This window comes from Rhinatrema bivittatum, chromosome 4 (genome assembly GCF_901001135.1).
Source record: "Rhinatrema bivittatum chromosome 4, aRhiBiv1.1, whole genome shotgun sequence".
NCBI lineage: Eukaryota > Metazoa > Chordata > Amphibia > Gymnophiona > Rhinatrematidae > Rhinatrema > Rhinatrema bivittatum.
Window position 1 is genome coordinate 444,155,292 of NC_042618.1, and position 19,386 is coordinate 444,174,677.

At 45.2% G+C, this 19,386-nt stretch overlaps 1 protein-coding gene across 2 annotated transcripts in view; it reads left to right on the plus strand.

Moving 5' to 3' along the window:
• The window catches only part of UBE2N (ubiquitin conjugating enzyme E2 N), an 86,017-nt gene that overhangs the window by 52,347 nt on the left and 14,284 nt on the right, over nt 1–19,386 (plus strand). For both annotated transcript variants that reach the window (XM_029601627.1, XM_029601628.1), the window contains exons 2-3: nt 15,116–15,362; nt 18,170–18,310. In XM_029601627.1, the coding sequence (XP_029457487.1) occupies nt 15,116–15,362; nt 18,170–18,310 (388 nt within the window). The remainder of the gene's footprint in view (nt 1–15,115; nt 15,363–18,169; nt 18,311–19,386) is intronic.

Sequence of the window (19,386 nt, forward strand, 5' to 3'; positions counted from 1 at the left end):
TCGCTTCAGCTATGGGGAGGAGGAGGGAGCAAAGGAGGATTTGACACTGCGCCCCCCCCCCCCCTTTCCAGTGAGTATCCCAAGGAGGGAGACAATATCAACAGGTTAACAGAGCATTAGAAACAAATATAAAATACACACATCAGGTCCAGTACAAAAATATTATATTTTCAGTTAAATCTCATAGCATCAAATTATAGAATCCATAATAAATTTTCAAGAGAAACATCAATAACCTAAAACAGTGTTTCCAACCCCTCTGCTGGAGGTACACCTAGCCAATCAGGTTTTCAGGATTTCCACAATGAATAGGAATATGAGAGATTTGCATACCCTGTATCTCCCATGTACGAAGTCTGACGAGTTCATGAACTTGCCACCCGTGTGTGTACGTTGATAGCACTGTACAAAGAGCTCGGTAAGGTTTCATAACCTTGGTATATCAGTGTCTCACAGCTGAGTTTGTCTCGACGTGTGGCGCTGTCTTGCTGAGTGGCGTTCATTATTGTTGCATATTTTTGTGGGCCATCGCAAAAATGTCGGAGCTTGAATTAGAGCAACGAATAAACATTTAAATTTCTTTTTAAACCTGGCAAGAGTGGAAGTGAAATCAGGGACATGTTAGTCCAAGTTTATGAGGATAATGCCATGAAGAAAACGGCAGTGTGCAATTGGATTAAATGTTTTTCTGAGGGGAGAGAAAGCTTCACTGATGAAGAAGAGGTCAGGGCAGCCAGCAATGAGCAGAATTGACAAAAACATTGCAAAAATTCATCTAATTGTTTGTTGAAATAGTCAGCTGACTGTGAGAAACATAGCAGACCAAGTAAGCATCGATGGAGAAACAGTCAAGAAAATCTTAACTGAAAATCTTGGCATGAGAAAGGGATGTGCAAAAATTGTTCCAAAGGAGCTCACGAATGAACAAAAGCAAAGGAGAGTAAGTTTGCCAAGGCCTTTTGGAGAGGCAAGACTATGTTTTGGGCCGTGTTATCACTGGTGATTGAAACATGGGTGTACCAATACCACCTTGAAACAAAGCGTTAAAGTGCACAATGGAAGTCAGCCAATTCTCCACGACCAAAAAAGTTCAGTCAGTCCAAACCAAGAGTCAAAGCGATGTAGCTAATTCATTATGAATTTGTACCATTTGAACAACCAGTTAACCAAGTTTACTATTTGGAATGCTGAAAAGGCTGCATGAAAAAGACCTGAACTTTTCGCCAATAGCTCATGGCTCTTGCATTATGACAATTCACCAGCTCACACGGCACTGTCTGTGAGGAGATTTTAGCTAGTAAACAAATAACTGTATTGGAACAACCTCCCTATTCACCTGATGTGGCCCCCAATGACTTTTCTCTTTATCCGAAGAAAATATTGAAAGGAAGGCATTTTGATGACATTCAAGACATCAAAGATAATTTATTTTTATTTTAATTCTTTATTTATCAGATTATAAAACATATATTAGCACAAGATCATCTTGTAAAAGAAATAATACAGAATAAACACAAAGAATTAAAGAGGTAACATTAAACATCTGATGTAAATGTTCTTATTATTCTGTATTAACTAAAAGGAAAATAGGAGAAGTACTATTTTGGAGCTTTAACATTAATTGTATTAATTAAAAAAAAAATTAGAAAAAGTAGGTGCTCCCCTCGTTTACTTTCTTCTGCCTGTCCTTCGTTTCCCAACAATAAACCAAGATGTTCAGGTATTGTAAACACATAGTTATGCCCCTTAAGTTTCACAAAGCATTTGCAAGGACATTTTAATAGTAATTGTCCTCCACTTTCAATTACCCTTTTAAAGATAATTTATTTAGCTTTTTTTATACCGACGTTCGTGTAAAAAATACAAATCACACCGGTTTACAATGAAACTGAGTGTCGCACGGGAGGGATACAAGGAACAGGGGATGCAAATAACTGGGATACAGCTCTGGCGATTCCAGAAAGAGTTCAAAAATTGCTTTGAAGGGTGGACTAGGCACTGGCGTCAGTGTATAGCTTCCCAAGGGGAGTACTTCGAAGGTGACCATAGTGATATTCAGCAATGAGGTATGTAGCACTTTTTCTAGGATGAGTTCGTGAACTTAATTGTCAGACCTCGTATGCGACTCTCTCATGCATTATGTATCTTGTGAAAACCCAATTGGTTAGGAATCGCCGACATATAAAACATGCTCAGCTAAAACCATAACAGTGTTTCATATGAAATCCCATGACACAATAATTCTAACATAGCATTTTATATGAAACAATCCATAAAGGGTGATACTTATAACATAAAATATAATCCAGGAGAATAAAAACATTCTAAAACTCTCAAACAAGGTGACCTGCATGAATCGGTGGAAATCAAGTTAATGGAGCCATGGGTTCACAAGCTTCATAAATTAGTCAACCCCATAAAATCAGATTCACACAGGCAAATCTGTGTAATAACTCTATTCTGAACTACAACATCCATAAAATGTCTGGTATAGCAGTTAATAGGAGGATGATGAGAGCCAAATACCATTGAGTTCTAGTCCATAAGTTCTAATTCACCCAAAGCATAAAATATACCACCTTAATTGCCCCTCACTTCTTGCAACTGATTTTTCAAGGTTCTATGGTTTTAGCAAACTCGGTGGCAGATTTTTCAAAATTCCATGGCAGATATGCAGCAAATTTGCATATTAAAGTGTAACGTTCATACTCTAAAAAGTCAATTTTTGACAACTGTCAAGTTTGGGTTTTTTTGGGTGGGGGATAAAAGAATCTTAGTGATGTGGGAAGGGATTTGGGGAGAGAGGGATCTCAGGACAGTGGAGAAGGCATGATAGAAGATGGAGGAGGCAAAAGAAGATTGGGGAAACAGATTCAGGGTCAGGAAAGGGAAGGATTATTCACACTCCTCTGTTCCCCCCCCCCTCGTTCACAGCCCCTCTAACCCCCTCCCTCACTCTTCCCACACCCCCCCCTCCTCTCATGCTCCAGAGCCCGTCCAATTTCATCACTCACTTCCCACTGCTCTTCTGATCCCCTCGCTTATAGCCTGTCCCACTCTGATACTTGCTTACAATCCATGCACCTCTGATCCCTTCATTCTTCATCCCTTCCCTTCTTCCTCTCTCATATTCTCTAATTTGCCCTTCATTAACCCCTTGCACAGGGCAGTGCAGTGCTTCAAGCTGTACCCTCCCTCTGCTTCCGGGATAGCCATTATGTTTTGAACCGGACGGGGCACCTTAGTGTTCTGCAGTGCAAAGCATAACCACTCAACCGGAAGCAGAGGGGCAAGGACGCTGTGGGAGAGAGAGACAGGACTGCTGCTGCCGTTGTGGCTGTTCATATTGACTGACTCCTTTATCCTGGTATCCCATGGTGAATTGCACAGAGAACTCAGGAGCTAGGCCCATCAAACACCCCCCCCCCCCCCCCCAGCTTTGCTAACACATGTCTCTCCCCCACCCTGCCAGTACCGATCATACGGCAAAGAGGAGGAGAGTGGCAGTACATTGGGCCTCGTCCTACTCCTCCTCTGCCACTTGCTCATGACTGCTGCTTTCAGCTGTGGAACTGTTCAGTGTCCGGTGCTCTTAAGTGGTAGTCGGGCCCAACGTGCTGATGCTTTCCTTGCCGGGGCAGTGGGGGGACCAGGAAGGGGTTTTCCAATGTCAGGGTTTGAAAGTGCCCCCATGGGGCAGCTGCCCTTTGCTAATATGACTGGATCTGACCTGGCTTCCTGGTCTCTCACGACAATCCCGTGGGGACCAACAGATTTCACAGGGTCAGATTTTGAGACTGTGGTATCGCAGGAGACCAGGGGGCCCTGATCATAATATATACTGTCTAAATAATGCAGGGATGGCATGGAAACATGAAGGAGCCATTCCCCTGTAAGGGGTGAAATATTCTGAAAGAGTTCACTTTCCACTGTAAGTTCTGAGGCAGGGAATTCTACAATTGGGACAAAACATGGGAAAAGGCTCGCCCCAACCAATCTCATACCGTGCATAGATGGGGTATATCCTGGTACAGATCCAGCCGTTCTAGGATATTGTGGGTTGATACTCCTTATGGCTCTAAACATTTAAATTGTGCTTCAGTAGAGGTGCGGCACTCCCTTATTGTACAGAATTGCAGCTGACAAGCCAATCTCTCGGAAAGTCCAACAGAGCATTACATAGCCTAGATGGGAGGTGACTGAGGCATGGATAATGGTTTAAAACATGTATCTTCTAAATAAGAGCACAACTGTCAAACCAGCCTCAATTTTACAGGGGGTTTCTTAATGGTAGTGGAGAGGAATGGGAAGGGGGCGCTAGCATGACAGATAACACCAGCGACTGTAGCGGAAGTTTTCCTGGATTCTGTCCTTGGGATTCTGGATCAGGTCTGGTGTTCAGGATATTCCTTGTGTGTGTGGGTATATATCTAAAACCCTGGTTATTTTGTGGGTACCAAATCTGATGGAGGGATCCCATTGAGAGTTGGGGAAAACCCTGGTGTAGAGAGCTAAGGATTTTTAACTTTTTTTTTTTTTTGGCAGCTTCCTCTTTAGATTTCCATGTCAGTCAGTTTTTTTACCCTACTTACGGTGTCACGAGACCTCTTTTTTTTGTAGGTTATCTCCATCCATCCCCAGTTGCAGCAGCCCTTGTTAGGGTGCCAAAGACCACATCTCCTGCATCCCTGGCATTGATACACCTTGAATCTCATCCATAGATTTGCTATTGTGTGATTTGCTGGGATTCCTGTCCACCCTGGATCCTGTGACTATTCCTTCTGTGGTATCCTCAATCCTGGAAAACCTAAGGAGCAGAAGCCAGATCTGAGAATCTAATCAGTTTGCTCTATGACTGCGCGCAAGAAGAAATATTTTTGTAACGTAACTTCCCAAAAAGCCATGTTAAGATCGTTTAAGTGGATTCCTGAGGCATAGGTAGCAAAATTGTCCCACCCAAGGTTACATTTGAAAGTCTGTCTCACAGTTGTCATGTTTCTAAACAACTTGGTCCTCTAGCTACTGGACCAGGGCTTCCCAAACCTGTCCTGGGGACCCCACAGCCAGTTGGGTTTTCAGGTTCTCACAGGACAAGCAGGATGGTAGTCCTCACAAATGGGTGACATCGAGGATGGAGCCCTGTACGGAAAACTTTTCTGTCAAAGTTTCAACAAGCTTTGACTGACACTGGCACACTGGGTGCACTGAGCATGCCCAGCCTGCAATTATCCCTGTGAGCCACAGGTGTCTCCCTCAGTCTTCTTTTTTCCGCTCTGCAGTCAGCATAGCGGTTGGAGCTCTGTGAGGATTTTTTTAACTAATTACCTCATGGAAACACTTAACTTTTCACTTCAAAAAACACTTTTCCCTGCACAGGTCTCCCTCCGCGTACGTTTATACGACGCTCGGTGAGTACTAATTCTTATTTTTCGGTCGGTTCCTGTCACTATCTTAAGGCTGTTAACTGACTGAAGCCTTCCCTTCCCCCATTTTTCAGTTAGCTTTAAACAGCTTGCGAGTATCTCTGTGACACTCTGCTTGCTTATGCTAGTGGGGTAGGGATTTTTTCCTTAACTTAGGACCTCTGTAGCTTCAAGTCCTTCGTTCCCTGGTACCCTCACGCAGTCGATACCCTATCGCTACACCGGGACCCGCCTAAACCGCCCTGGGCTTTTATATGTCATCAGCGCCCCTCCCCCCACGGTGTCCTGATGCCTTTATCCATGTTTTTTGCTTTTCAGTGCTACCAGGCTTTTTCCTCCTACGCACTGTTTTTTTCCTTGGGCTTCCTCGGTGCCGTCCCTACCCGGATGCATGCCATTGACGCACACGCTGTTAGTCACTGCCATGCATACTCGGGTCGCCGCCACCGCTGCCCGAGACACTTTTTAACGATCCCAGGGTCACTTCATCGATGCCACCCCCCCTTTTGGGGATGCCATCGATGCCCCATCCTCCCCACCGATGTCCAGCCCTTTCCATCGGGGGGCATCGGTGCCACATCGATTCGTCGGTGGGCATCGATGCCGGATGGTCCCCATCGGTGGACATCGGTGCCGGATGGTCCCCATCGATGGACATCGGTGCCAGATGGCTTGTCCGTCGATGGCATTGGTGCCGGATGGCCGTCCGTCGATGGCATCGGTGCCGGGTCCTTTTGCATCGATGGACACCGATGCCCAGGTGTTTCATCCATGGGCATCTATGTTAGAATGCATCCATCGAGGGCAGTCGATGCCAGGCTGCTCCCATCGGTGAAATTCGATGCCCAGGTGGATCCCATCGGTGGATATCCATGCCGGCTCGATTCCGTGGATGGGCGTTGATGCCAATGCCAGCCTTATGGCTGGCATCGATGCCCATGCCGATTCCAGGACTGGCGTTGATGCCGGGATGGAATTCATCGACTGGGAGATCCATGCCATCGATTCCATACGTGTCCATATCGATGCCACCGACACACGTGTCTGGGGCACCGATGCCATGTACACTTGGAAATCTGAGTCTGTCCAAATCGATACCGTCAACGTCTGTGGCCCTATAGTTGATGCCCGTGGCCATGCCACAAACGGCATAAATGCCCGCCTCCATGCATCGATGCCCTCGACACCTCCGTTTTCCTTCGGTGTCCTTGACGCCCTATTGATTCGACTCAGTCGATGCCGGTATCTTTTTCAATAACGGCAATGTTTTTCGATTATTCGATTCCACATCGTTTCAAAGATACCTATGCCACTGCTGTCAGTGCCCGTCACTGTCATCATTCTCCTGGCCAGTCATCGACGATTTTTCATACCCGTTTTGATGATATCCTCGAAGCCCCTTAGGTTGCCTTCAATATCGTCAATACCGACATAGCACCGCCACATAATACCCTCGCCTCCTCACATTGCTCCACGCTTTGGGTTCTTTTTTAAGCCCCGTATTAGCTTAAGACACTCCATTGTGTCAGGAGCAGAGCAGGCGTGCTGACAGTTCGTCATCGATCGCCTTCCAGGACGACGAGGGCTTCCATCTCGGCGCTGGGGAAAGACCGGGCCGAGCACCGTGGCACCCATCATCGCCGACATCGTGATCGTCCGCCGCTGACGCCATCCAGCACATCGGTGCCATCCTTCTCCAGGCTGGACAACGCTCGGGCAGAGCGACATCACCACTGCCATCAGCACTGTTCCTACAGTTTTGGCAGTCCTTGGTGATCCAGAACTTCCGGATCCAGGTCCGACAGCTTCTGCATTGGCGTCACGACACATCGAGCCGCTGTGACGAGGGAGGGAACATGAGTTCCGTTAGGGCTCCTCTGTTCCTGGCGTGCCCCACCGTCAAGTGGTGTGGGACTATGGCCATCTGTTACACTTAGCAGTCTAAACGCCACTCACGCCTGGCCTGTCTCCTCTGTACCTGTGCCACCATACCGGGTTTCAGAGCGAGATGGACGTTTACGTCCCCGGCCTTACCCTCGAGGACTCCGGAGACCGTCGGGGTCAACAATCTTCACCGGCTCGTCTTGCGGCGATCCACGTCGGATGGTAAGTACCCGCTTCGGCGGCATTCCCATAGAGTTGTGTTCTCCCATTCGGACCGTGGTTCGAAAAGTTCTGGGTCATGTGCCTTTTAGAACTGTATTAGTGTCACATATCACTATGTTAGCTATGTTAGCCACAATATCAGGAGAACCCCTCTATCTTCTTGGGATTGCAGCAGGGCTTCTTCTCTTGTCAGTAACAAGTCCCTGTGCCGACCAATGCTCTGACTCTTGGTTCCCTCCCAACCAAGGTCCAGCTGCATTGGCTGATCTGCTAAACATGAGATTCAGCAACCATTGCCCCATGTACAAGTCCACCTTGAGGCCTGGCCACAGGTCTCAGTGTCTCCTTGTACAGCATACAGAAATGCGGGTACCACTTACCGCTCACACACCTGCAGGAGCCTACATGATATCCTCCATTGGGACACCTCTTGGTCTCCCATCTGGTCAGATATCAGAGCGGCCACCCCACCTTGTACCAAAGTCCCGGTACACTCCCCCAGGCGCTACGAAGTGCAGAGGGGAGAAGGGAGGGGGGTTGGGGAGTTTTAATTGCACTATTCTTTCTTTTAACAGAAAATAGTTACTCTCCGCACATCCTGGACCTAAGAAAATCCAACTTTCTTTAGACGTCACAGGTACAATGGTATCTTTGGTTACCATCACTCCATACTGCAGTAAGTACATTATTTTAATGTTTCTATGTGCTTTATGGTGAGTCAACATTACAACCCCAAGCTCTGCCGCCGGCACCAGCTTCGGTAAGTGAACTGTCTCTTGCATCACTGTTGGTGAATGCTGTTTTCTCTGCGGAGTGTAACATCATTCACTTTCCTTTCAGTACATGCAAAGAGCTCTCACTTTTTTCAGGACTCACTATACATTTACTAACTGGGATTACTGTCACTGCCATAAATCCCTTCTGTAACACTTCTGGACACCACAGTCTTAAGACCCTCTTGTCCAGCATGCGCACAGACATTCTGATACATTGTTATATGTCCCTGCGCATATTTTCCATAACCTCAACCTTTCAACTTTTCATGGTTGGGCTGTGGGGTTTCTTCCCACTATGCATTTTTTCTCATAATTCAAAACTGCTATGGGTTATATTCAGTGACATTCTATACTCAATGGACCTAAGTGGTTTCATTGCTTTCGTCCCTGATTCTTATCCCAGTTCGAACTAGGACCTAGTCTCCTTCGACTCATGCTCGCAATTCCTTAGGGTTATAAAGTTTCTCCTGAAAGCTGTCAACCCATTATGCATCTATTGCACTCCAGCATAGTTTCTCATAAACTTCCTGGACGTTGCACCCATGAGTTATGCCCTTATGCCTTCCAATTCTGCTTTTGCAACAATTCTTTGTGCATACAGACAGACAGCATAGGGACAATGTGCTTTCCAACTCATAAGCACGCACAACCTCTTAGCTGCTCTGCTAGACAGCTGCGCAGCTCTACCCTTGGCCCTTGTTCACTTCATGCGTCTTTGGGCCACATATCTAAGAGATTTAATGAACGCTCTATCTGACCTTCTCCACGTAGGTTCTATCCTCTCGAATGGTCTCAATTACATGTGTACAGGGCAAATCTTTTAACGCTGAGTTTAACTAAACTTTCCTCTGCGTCTGCATCATTCCATACGATGCACAGGTTCTGCTCCCTACACATGTTTCCTATGCGTTCCCTTAGATGCCTTTTCTTCCATCAAAGGCCTCTTCAATATATCTCTTCTGCTGCCTCTCGTAGCCAGCATTCTTCTAATGTTGAACTGGGATGGGGTTCAGTATTCTTTTCCCCACTCCCTGACTGAGATCAGTATGCTTCCCATACTTCTCAATCCATCATATCAGTAACCTTTTATTCCCTCACCAGTCAGTCCCAAATCATAGACTTACTGATGTTCTTAGGTTCTGGTAGCATCACAAAACCTTCTAAACATAAATCTTGCCGTTTAATATGGCAGGCTTTACCTCCTGACGCTAAAAAAAAAAAAAAAAAAAAAAAAAGAGGTATTACCCCTTTTACTTTTCCACCATTTTTTCTTACTCCCTCGGATTCTGTTCTCCAGACATCCTCCACATAGATACACCTTTCTCTTAGGAGGTGTATCGTTTTGGGAGTTGGGTTCCCGTTTTCGGTAATCCTCTCTGAGTCGGCTTACCATGGATTATCCACTGATCAAGCCGCCTCTATTTCTCTAATCACGGAATGAACATATATATATTCTCCTTATAAGTCTCATACATTCTACGTTTGAGCCTTTCCATTCCTCTCTTCCACAGTTTGGCAAGGGAACTTCTTTCCCTCTTAATGTCATTCCTGCCAGCAGGGTCCGTGAGTTATGCACTCTTTCCATACTCACCTGACTCCGTTCCTCTGCCACTGAGTAGTTCTACGCATTCAACTTTCTATCCTTTTCAGGTAGATGTTGTATCTCCGTTCCTCAGGAAATACTCTATTAATTTTTCCTAACCTCTCTCTCTCGCCCTAGGGAGAGACTGGGTTTTCCACATTCATGGACAGTAATGCTGCGCTTACATTCTATCTACATTGCACTGCATTCCATGTGAATTCCACTTGACTCTTTCCTTCATGCAAGGGTCAAGCTGCTACTTCCAGTGGCCACACAGACCTAATCCTTCTGATTAAGTGGTCTATATTTCCTTTCCTACCAACAAGCAGACATTTCACTACAACACTGTGGGTATCCACATACTGTTGTGTCCGTCTTAGCCTTAACAGCTTCCCTTTGGTTACTGCTGCTTGTACTTTTTTATCAGGTTGCAGCCTGGAGTCCTCTCCATACCTTCGCAGCCTATTATTGCTTACATTTGACTAGCCGGCATGCTCCATGTTTGGCCAGTCCGCCTACTCTTACTTTTTTCAATTCACTACCCAACATCCTTCCACGAACCCATTATGGTGTTGCGGATGCCCTCCGTTCCCATTTCCACCTCAGTTGTTACGCCTTTGCGCATCTGCGGTGTATCTGGTGCATTCCCGGGCATCCTCAGCTCGGTACTCACCCATTTGTGAGGACTACCATCCTGCTTGTCCTGTGAGAAAGCAAATGTTGCTTACCTGATGTAACAGGTGTTCTCACAGGACAGCAGGATGTTAGTCCTCACGAAACCCGCCCGCCACCCCGCGGAGTTGGGTCTGTATACTTTTATTTTAGTTTCGCTTGCGCTTTTTAGCTATAAGACGAGACTGAGGGAGACACCTGTGGCTCACAGGGATAATTGCAGGCTGGGCATGCTCAGTGCACCCAGTGTGCCAGTGTCAGTCAAAGCTTGTTGAAACTTTGACAGAAAAGTTTTCCGTACAGGGCTCCATCCTCGATGTCACCCATTTGTGAGGACTAACATCCTGCTGTCCTGTGAGAACACCTGTTACATCAGGTAAGCAACATTTGCTATATCCACAATGAATATGCAGGAGATAAATTTGCATGTGCTGAGTTTCCATGATGCACATTTATCTCCTGCATATTCATTGTGGATATCCTGAAAACCCAACTGGCGTGTGGGGTCCCCAGGACAGATTCGGGAAGCCTTGCATTTGTCCAGTGTTTCCCAAACGTTTTCAGCCCAAGGCACACTTCCATAAACAAAACAAATTCATGGCACACCAGGCCCCCGCTCCTCATCCTTCCCCCTCCCCCTCTGAACAACACATACCTCATTGGGCCCAGCACATTAATAAAAAAACAAAAAATGTCCTCTACTTTTTACTTTATATTTGTTTGCTTAACCCGTGGCCCTCAGTTCGTTGCCCCATTTCATTCCTCCGCAGATAGAAAAGGGGAAGAGAGTGATGGAACAGAAGAGCAAGGGGAAGGCTATGGTGGGGCAGTGGAAGTAAGGGCCACAGAGGAGCTCTGTAGATTGGGTTTGGGGGAGGGAGGGGCAGAGAGCGATAGGAACATACAAGTACGTTGCAGAGACTTAAAACAGTTTCCTTGCTTGCCCCCTTTCTATTTAATAACATTCACTTTTGTGCAGGTTGTGGGCTCTACTGTGTGCTGCCCTGCTCTTGGCCTCCTCCAATTGCCACCAGCAGCAGGGCCGGTGCAAGGGTCTGTAGTGCCCTAGGCAGACCAGTGTAACACTGCCCTCCAAAACCCACCCTGAGCTGAAAGTGTAGGTAGATATACAGTCTTATTCTCCCTCTTACAGTGCTCTCTCTCTCTGGAACTGATCCTTCTCTCCTGCTCGCACACTCAGAGGCCGCGAGTCTGCTTCCTGCCGTGCATGTGCACACGCGTGCCTACGGCAGCGGACCAGCAATTATGGGAGTGGGAGCATTGATTTTGAAGTTGCAGGATGGGCTCTGCAGCCTTGGCACGCCTGTTGGGAAGTGTTGCATTAGACCATGGGTGGGGCAATGTTGGTGAATGGGCAAAGAAAATGGATCTTTTCTAAATAAATGGTTTGTGGCACGGAACCTAGGAGTCTGGATGGATGAAGATAAGAATAGGCAGAAAACTGGATGCAAATATGCAAAGCAGATGGAGAATTAAAGCTGAACAGGCTTGGAAAGGTGTTTTTCCTTTTTTGGAGTATTCTAGAAGTTCTAAATAAATTTTGTACCTCTTACTCCTTGTTCTGCTTTATTGCTTGCATAGCGCTACCAGGCGTATGTAGCACTTTACAGATGTAGTTAGACAGTCCTTGCTCCCTAGAGTTTACAGGTTAGTGAAGCCTGACACACATGAAAATAAGGGGCTTAGCTTTCAAACAGTAAGGTCATAAGGAAGAAGTAAATAAAATGAGTTATAGGTGGGATTGATTGAAGAAGGGATACATTTAATTGAGTAATGTTGCAAGGAATTAGGCTTAAGTCTGTATAAAACAGTGGTGGTGGGGTAACTGTAATCCTTCCCAAAAAATTGAACAATACCTAGACTCGTTAGAATTTCAGGCTAGCTTAATGCAGTTCTCTGCATTCCTGAATATTTCACTAGAAACAGAATATTAGGGGGAAAGGTGATACTGTTAAATCAGCAAATAAAACCCTACATTGCTAGCCAAAATGTCACCCAGCAATGACAGCAAGCATGCAGTTTCTGTATCTGAAAATCCAGCTTTGTCTGTAAGCAGAAAGCTCCTGTAGACAGATCCTTACACCACGGAGTCCTCTTAACTCAGATTGCATAGTGTATGCCCCAGGTCCCATGAATACAGATGTGACCAGGAAGCCATGAACGCATCAGAAACTGCATAACTAGTCACCTTTAACAGAAAGTTTGAAGCTGGGTAGAATTGTGGACAATTAGGAAGAGCTGGCATAATTACTGCTTTGCTGAAATACCCAGAGTTTGTCCTTGAGAGCCCCCTGCCCAGTCGGGTTTCAGGATATCCACAGAGATGCCTCCATTGTAAGTAGATAATCTCAGACATGTTCATGTGGAAATCATGAAGACCCGACTGGGCAGGGGCTCTCGAGGACAGAGTAGGGCCAGGGTCCCCAAAGTCTCGTCATTTCCATCTCGACTAATAAAGTTCTTTGCAATTCTGAACAATCCACGCATGCACAGATAGCTGCCCACCCAGGAGGACAGATGGAACGGGCTCACAGTTCTCTGACTTTCTCGTAGAATACAAGTTTTAAAAAATCACAGAGGAGGAAAGCTTATGGATAAGGTGAAAGGTAACTGTACAAGGAAGTTGAGACAGCTGGCGAGCAAGTCACTGCTGAATTTTACTAAACAGAAATTAGAGTTTGGAGATTGTTCCTGAAATAAAAAAATAATTACAGCAGGTGTATAATCTGCCCTGAATACAATGCAGAATATAAGAACAAATGAAATATATTCTTGGGGTGTTTGTCAGTCCCCTGACCCTAGGCCCTCTTAGGCGGCTTCCTGCTGATGATGAGTGCAGTGTGAAGAGATTTTTGCATACATGGCTAAAGTCTTTTAGACCTGATATTAAGCATCTAGTTTTGTGCCAAATCAGGCAGATGTATTTTACGTTACCAGAAAAGTAGACTTATAAAACCTGTTCTAAATTTCATACTCTGAGATTGGCATTGTAGGAAATGTGCTTGCAGTGGATGATAGGATTGTTTGTCGGGGCAGAGCCTAAAACATAGAACCCTCAGTTGGAAGATTGCAGGCCATTTTCAGACGTGCTCATGTTTCTGTGCCCCCCAAGTGTAAAGGAATTACAGGTTCTTACCATAACCCTTGTGTAAGTGAAAACTAATCATCTTATGCAATAATGATATGCATTATGCAAGTCTGTGTTTCATGAGACACCAGGAACAATGACTAATTCAAAATCTATGCCTGTAAGTGAATCCCTAATTGCCTTAACACAATTAATTGGCCAGCTAGAATCAGGTGTTTACGTAATTGGGTAAGTAGTAAAACCACCCTGCAGAGATCATCTTCATGACTGAGTTTGGGCATCCTGTTCTACCGTATGTAAAGGTGCAAAAGGTTTTGAGTTTGGTCTTCTACATAAAGGTTAGTGGGAACGCCTCATGCTTTATCGCAAGAAATTTCAGAAGACTTGTGAAAAGAGCTGATGCTGACCTGTCTGGACAAGGGTTACAAAACCATTTCTAGACATGTGGGGGCTCCACCCTATTCAGTGTCAGATTACAGTGTGACTGTACCCAGGAGCGATCATCCTGCCAAGAGCACCCAAGATTAAACTGAAAAATCATCCACAGTCACAAAGGGCTGCAGGCTTGTCACTGAGGTGCCACCAGTTACTGAACGAAGGGTTCAAGTGCTTTTTCACAAAAAGATGCTTATTGTTTTATTTCTTTATTGGATCGATAATTAAAATACATCCTTTTTTGTCTGTTTATTCAGTGGGGTTCCTTCACTCTAGATCCTGATCTAAACCCTTATCAATCATGTTTTGAGTATAAACTGTGTTAAAATACAATTCACAAACCTTTTTTCTCAGGTTTCAAAGGCTTCCTGGGAATATTTTTTTTTTTCTTTTTCATTACAAAACCATTTTTTCCCTTGCAGATTTTTATTTTTTTTTATGATTATTCCAGAACAGTTGTTTAAAGTCTTTTGAGACAATGAAGATAGTTTTAATAAGATTTCTGAACAACTGGTGATAGCTGATTTTTAATACTTCCTATTTTAACAAATGTAAAATGAGCTTGCCTGTTTGGCTCTTGATCTTGGACTCGCAGTGTATACGCGCTTCTGATGCATTAATTGTGCTATGGAATATGATTCCTTTCCTAAAATCGAGTGACCTGCAAACCATATTGTCTTCATGTCCTCTGTGACCAGGATGTCTAATGGTAGACCTGTCAGGTGATTCCCTTGCACCCTGTGATCCTCATGAGACATTTTATTACCTTCCTGTTAATAACCTTGGAGAAATGCCAGCCTTATTTGCCACCTAAATATAGACGTTAATAGCTCATTCCATGTGGCAGGAGCACTTTGCTCTCTTCTCAAGTCATTGCTGCCTCATGGCAGGCATTTTAAATGACATTGCACAGACATCTGTCTGCTACTGGTATTCTTATAGCTTTTGCAGTGACTAGTACTTCTGTTTCTGTACTGTGCATTTCAGTTTTATTTCCCTCTTTCTTTTCTAGGAAACTCAGCGTTTGCTGGCAGAGCCGGTCCCTGGAATAAAGGCGGAACCAGATGAAAGCAATGCACGGTATTTTCACGTGGTCATTGCTGGACCGCAGGATTCCCCCTTTGAGGGAGGGACATTTAAACTTGAATTATTCCTTCCAGAAGAATACCCAATGGCTGCACCTAAAGTACGTTTCATGACCAAAATATATCATCCTAATGTAGACAAGTTGGGAAGAATATGTTTAGATATTTTGAAAGGTAAGTTTCAACATTGCCATCTCTGCAAGCAAATGTTTTTCCCTGTGAAAAAATTGTGCTGTCGATCCTTTGCGTTGGAACCGCTGTAATCCGAGTCACATGAGTTAAGGACATACCTTCAGTGGGCACAGGGTTGCTGATCCAACAACTATTTTGTGTTTTGATATTTTATATTAGTTTAAAGCAAACAACCGTTTTACAGTCCACACAGATTCTTGTCATAAAAACAAGGAAACAGTTTCCGTCTTGGAGGAGAGGGAGTGAATTGGCCTGGGTTCAGGAGAAGATCCTGCCCCCTTGGCTTTCCTGGCTTTTGAAAGAACGTTGGCCAGAAATGTGAACTGTATCGGTTGTTTCCCCCCGCGGGAACTAAAGCTTTTCACACGGTACTGCATTAAAGGCTGCTGTTCAAGGATTACGTGCAGGTGGACTGGGAAGCAGCTGGAGCAGAGGTTCCAGAAGATCACAGGGATCTGATTAGAATAAACTGGCAATCGGGGATCTTCAGATGTTAGAAAAGCCACAAAGATGGGCGACCAAGCCGATTAAGGGGAACGTGGATTTACGTATGCCGATTATCCAAATGGGAGCTATTTACAGTAAAAACGGGTTTAAATGCCACACTACAGAAATACATCTGTGGTCCCGCCAGGGCTCTACCTCAGGAGCAGAAAACATAAAGCAAGGGGGCATTTTCTAACATTAAAAGATAATGGATTTCACCACCTTCAAAGGAAGGGATTTTTTCTCCTTGATGAAATTATGAACATTTTTGCCAGAGAGAGCAGTTAGGTCTATGACACCGAGCCAGTCCAAAAGTAAACTGTATATGGTTTTAGAGGGGAAAAAAAGTATTAGTAGGTATGATGAGAGCTACACATTAGGGAAAAGTGCTAATCCAGTGAATCTGAGCAGAGCTTTTTATTTGGGGTTGAGAAGGACTATTTTTCATTACTGCAGAATTGGCTACAAATACACAGTGTTACAATAGAAAGCAGTAGGGCAGTCAGAAGATTCAACTCTGTGGATGTCTGGTGGCCTTTCAGTCTAACCTTTATATGCAGCTCTCACCCTACTGTGTAAACACCTTCATGTTAAGGAACAGCATATGATCTCTGTGCACAACTTCATATGTATTTTTAAATTTATTTGCATATATTGTGCTTTCCAAGCCCAACAAGGCCATTCAAGGCAGATCACAAAAGTAAATATAAAATCTGATTTACTTGACTTGACCTAAGGTTAACAGTGAGTTAGTACCAGCTCTCCTTCATGTCCAAGTAACTTGGTCCCAGGCCTATAAAGACTCAGAATGCCAGGGTCAAGATTTTATTGGAAGCCATCGTAAGGCTATTAGCAATGATGTTAAGTGTCCCAGCACTTTCCTTGCTTGTTTACCCTTGTTGCTGTGCTGTGCACTATCTGCAGTCAATACAAGATTTTTACAGGCAACCCAATATAAATTGAATTGTGATAAGGCGCGCTTTTCTGACTTAAATCTGGAATAATGGGCACAAATGTCTTACTAATCGCAGTTGAAAAAAAGTGCTTTCTTTATAACATGCAACCTGACTTTCTGATGCAGGGGTGAGCAAACTGGTGGTGGGGGCTACACAGTGAAATCTCCGTGCCACAGAGGCAATGCAAGCTCAGGAGGGAAGGAGCTGGCTGCCAGAATATAGTAACAGTCTAAGCAGGCCATGGCGATGGGCCGGGGAGAGGAACTGTGTTTGCTGTGGCACGTCCATGTGGGAAGCAGCTTCCTCTACAGCAGAACTGGACCTGGGAAGAGCCAGTGCCGTGTTCCACAACCCAGAAAGAGTTGCCACCCTCAGATCTCAGCCTGGGAGGAGTTCTGTTTCTGCCGGGTCCCTGTCTAGGTTGAGAAATTGCAGCTCTTGCCTGCTGGGGGGAAAAGTGAGATTGGGAAATGGGTAAAGGGGCCAGAGAGAAAAAGGAAGTGGAGGGGGAGAGAGGGAGGAGGTGAGGAAGGGAAGTTTAAAGGCAAAAAAATGTAAGAGTTAAAATCAAAACATGAGAAAGATGAGCAATCTAAGAAATACAAAACTAGAGCGAGAGGATACATTAATGAAAACAGCAAAAATAAAATGGTCGGGGTGAGATGGAGTTTTTCTCAGCTCCTAAAAATATTTGGCTGCTCTCTTAGGTTTTTAAAAACATTTTTCCAGACCTTACCGCTATGGTATGGTGTCTGTGTGTGTGATGTGGTCTCTCTGCCAGTGTTCGCTTTGTGTCTGTCTGTCTTTCTGTTTTTCTATCTTGGTTTGGTGTGTCTGTGCCTGTCTGGGTGCTTGCCTTTCTGTAGGGTATATTTTTTTTGTCTTTCTGTGTTTCTCTGGGTATGTGATAACTATGTCTGTGTGTGGGGTCTTTGTCTGTCTGCGTTTTTCGCTGTGTATCTGAGTGTGGGGTGACTGCCTCTCTATACCCATGTGTTTGTATGAAGAGAAACCAAATGGGGGCTTTAAGTCACCAGTTGGCAGTGTGGCTGCCTGGTGAATACCCTTTATGTATGAATATTTGTATATATAACCCATCGCGTGCGCATGTAAATATAGTAACCCATCTTGGGTGGGTTCCAACTGTTGCATGAATGGAAGGGGGACAGCAGCTCAAAAAGTTTGCTCACCCCTGGTCTAATATGAATACCGAAAAACATTGATTCTTGTCTTTTGTTGAAAGCCCCTCAAATTATATCAAGAGTCTGTGTGAGATCAGGAGGGGCACTGGCTCTGTGTACTGAATAGAAGAGCTATTACATGAGCTTTTTAAACTTGTCTTTCCAGATAAATGGTCCCCAGCTTTGCAGATTCGTACAGTTCTGCTATCAATTCAGGCTTTGTTAAGTGCTCCCAATCCAGATGATCCATTAGCAAATGATGTAGCTGAGCAATGGAAGACCAATGAAGGCCAAGCCATAGAAACAGGTATTGTATGGAATATTTACAAGGTTTATTTTTTTAAATGGTTTATGGAAGTCCTCCAGAAGTGTGTATGGAGGTACACTTAGAAATATGCAAAACTAAACAGCCATTTTATCATCCTGCTATACCAGTCCAAGTGGGTTTTACTCCAGATGGGTAGAGACTGAGGACATGACTCTTTTCTCTGACATCATTACTGGATAAAGGGAGGTGCAGTCTGGTCCCTTACCCAGTACTCTGTCTAGCAGCCACCTGATCATCTTTACAGACTAGATGTACAAGCCAAGGCAGATGCTGCATTCGGGACAGGCATTCTCAGAGCAGTCCTGTCTTTCTCCCACATAGGTCTGGATTGGGCTAGCACAGGGGTCAGGAACCTGTGGCTCATTTGATGGCTGCATCTGGCTCGCAGACAAATCTTTAATAAAAAAAAGTAAAAATCTAACAAAACCCCCCACCCTCCTGACGCCCCCCCAAGACCTGCCAAAAGTCCCTGGTGGTCCAGCGGGGGTCCAGGAGCGGTCCGGGAGCGATCTCCTGGACTTGGGCTGTTGGCTGCCAGTGGTCAAAATGGCGCTGACGGCCCTTTGCCCTCACTATGTCACTGGGGTCGACCAATGGCGGGGGTAGCCCCTGTGACATAGTAAGGGTAAAGGGCCGTCAGCTGCCAGTAATCAAAATGGCGTCGACGGCCCTTTGCCCTTACTATGTCACAGGGGTTACCGCCGCCATTGGTCGACCCCAGTGACATAGTGAGGGCAAAGGGCCATCGGCACCATTTTGACTACTGGCAGCCGACAGCCAGGAGATCGCTCCCGGACCCCCGCTGGACCACCAGGGACTTTTGGCAGGTCTTGGGGGGGGTCAAGAGGATGGGGGTTTTTGTTAGATTTTTACTTTTTTATTAAAGATTTGTCTGCGAGCCCTGGACCCCCACTGGACCACCAGGGACTTTTGGCAGGTCTTGGGGGGGTCAGGAGGATGGGGGGCTGTAGTATATTAATTTGGCAGGTCTTGGGGGGCGTCAGGAGAGTAGTGAGTTGTAGCAAATTAATTTGGTAGGTCTTGGGGGGGGTCAG